The sequence below is a fragment of the Neopelma chrysocephalum genome, unplaced genomic scaffold, assembly GCF_003984885.1.
Source record: "Neopelma chrysocephalum unplaced genomic scaffold, ASM398488v2 Primary Assembly neopelma1_96138, whole genome shotgun sequence".
Taxonomy (NCBI): domain Eukaryota; kingdom Metazoa; phylum Chordata; class Aves; order Passeriformes; family Pipridae; genus Neopelma; species Neopelma chrysocephalum.
Genome location: NW_020924787.1, coordinates 1 through 2,185, shown reverse-complemented (window position 1 = coordinate 2,185; position 2,185 = coordinate 1). Strand labels below are relative to the sequence as shown.

The following is a 2,185-nucleotide window of genomic DNA, read 5'->3' as shown; positions in this document are numbered from 1 at the left end:
GCCGTGGTGTCCCCACAGTGTCCCCTCTGTCCCTAGAAGTGAGGAGGGGGAGTAATCCCCACAACGTCCCGAGCATCTCCCGAGCATGTCCCCATAGTGTCCCTAATGTATCCCTGTGGTATCCCCACTGTGTCCTCATAACGTCCCCTCATCATACCCATAGTGTCCACTTACCATCCCCACGGTGCCCCCACGGTACCCCCATGGTGTCTCCTCGCTGTCCCCTCCCTGTCCCCTTACTGTCCCCAGAGGTGGGTGCACAGTGGGTGCAGCTCCCCAGTGTGCCCCCACTCTGTCCCCAGTGTGCCCTCAGTGTGTCCCCAGTGTGTCTCTGTGGTGTCCCCACGGTGTCCCCTCTGTCCCCAGAGGTGGGCCCACGGGGGATGCAGCTCTCGGGGGGGCAGGCACAGGGGGTGGCGCTGGCCCGGGCCCTGCTCAGGACCCCCCGGCTGCTGGTGCTGGACGAGCCCACGCGGGCACTTGACTCCGAGACCCGGCGCCAGGTGGGTCACAGTGTTGGCCCTGGTCCCCCCGTCCTCTGGCCCCATGGTCCCATCCCCTGGGTCCCCATGTCCCTTGGGTCCCCATTCCGTGGGTCCCTGGGTCCCCATGTCCCTTGGGTCCCCATTCCCCATGTCCCTGGGTCCCCGTGTCCTCCAGGTCCCCAATCCCTGTGTCCCCTTGGTCATTGCCCCTCACATCCCCTGGGGTCCTCCGGGTCACCACATGCCCTGGGACCCTGCCCTCATGTCCCCTGGATCCTCATGTCGCCAAGTCCCCCATGTCCCCTGGGTCCCAAATCCCGGCGTCCTGTGGGTCCCCATGTCCCTTGGATGCCATGTCCCGTCATCCCCCGGGTCCCCACATCTCCCACGTCTCCTTGGTCCCTGTGTCCCTACATCCCCTGTGTCCCCCTGTGTCCCCACTCCCTGTGTCTCCATAACCTCTGGGTCCCCTGGGTCCCTGGTCCCCGTGTCCCCTGGGTCCCTTTTCCCTTCCGTGTCCCCAGGTCTCCTCTGTCCCAATGTCCCCACATCCCCTGGGTCCCTGCACCCTGTGACCCCCATGTCCTCATGAACCCAATCCCAGTGTCCCCTGGGTCCCCTTGGTCCCCGTGTCCCCACTCCCCAGATCCCCACTTGTGTCCCCCTTGTCCCCCCACCCAGGGGTCCCCTGACACCGCCATGTGTCCCCCCACCCCAGGGTCCCCCCAATGCCCCTGGGCTCCCCCCGTGTCCCCTGTGTCCCCCCTGTCCTCTGACCCCTCTGTGTCCCCACAGGTGGAGCAGGAGCTGCTGTCTCCTGGTGGCCTCAGGGCCGGGGAGGGGCCGGCGGTGCTGCTGGTGACAGGACAGGTGGCCCTGGCCCGGCGGGCACCCAGGGTGGCCCTGCTGGAGGGGGGGCGGCTGCGGGAGCTGGGCAGCCCTGGGGAGCTGGGGACACCCCCCTGGGAGACAGCAGGGGATAGCAGGGACACCTGGGAATGGGGGGGGGACACTGAGGACACTGGGGATGGGGAGGGGGACACTGGGGACAGTAGGGGTGGGGGACACTGAGGTGGAACAGGGACACGGATTAGGGATGGGGACACCAGGAGCTGGGCTGAGGACACTGGGGGTGGTGACACTGGGGATGGGGACATGGGGGACAGGGAGGGAGATACTGCAGATAGGTTTGGGACACTGAGGTGGCATAGGGACAGTGGGATTAGGGATGGGGACACAGGGGACAGAGATGGGGCCACCAGGGACAGGGATGGTGACATTGAGGTGGGATGGGGACACTGGGAACACCAGAGGCTGGCTGGGGACACAGAGATGGGTTGGGGACACTGGGGACAGGGATGGGGACACTAAGAGGTGACATGAGGACACCTGGAGCTGGGATGGGAACAGTGGGAACACCGGGGACAGGGATGGGGACACTGGTGACACAGACATGGGGACCACGGGGTGGGGGAGGGGACACTGGGGACAGGGATGAGGACACTGGGGTGGGGCAGGGGACCGCGGGGCCAGGCCTGTGACAGTGACCAAGTGTGAAATCAGTCAATAAATCACCAAATCAATAAATCGATGGATCAATCAATAAATGCGGATGGAGGGAGGCAGAGCTCGGACCCCCATTCCTCCCCCCACAATGGGGCCCCTCCCTCTCCCTCCCCCCTCCCCAGCTGGGCCCCCCC

At 65.8% G+C, this 2,185-nt stretch overlaps 1 protein-coding gene across 1 annotated transcript; it reads left to right on the top strand.

Moving 5' to 3' along the window:
• Positions 1 to 369: 369 nt before the first annotated feature.
• On the top strand, positions 370 to 1,484 carry LOC113981126 (aliphatic sulfonates import ATP-binding protein SsuB 3-like; the record flags this gene model as incomplete). Its single annotated transcript, XM_027708360.1, has 2 exons — positions 370 to 503; positions 1,281 to 1,484. Coding segments are annotated over exons 1-2 (324 nt in total), but the record flags the coding sequence as incomplete, so codon positions are not given.
• Between the last annotated feature and the right edge of the window lie 701 nt (positions 1,485 to 2,185).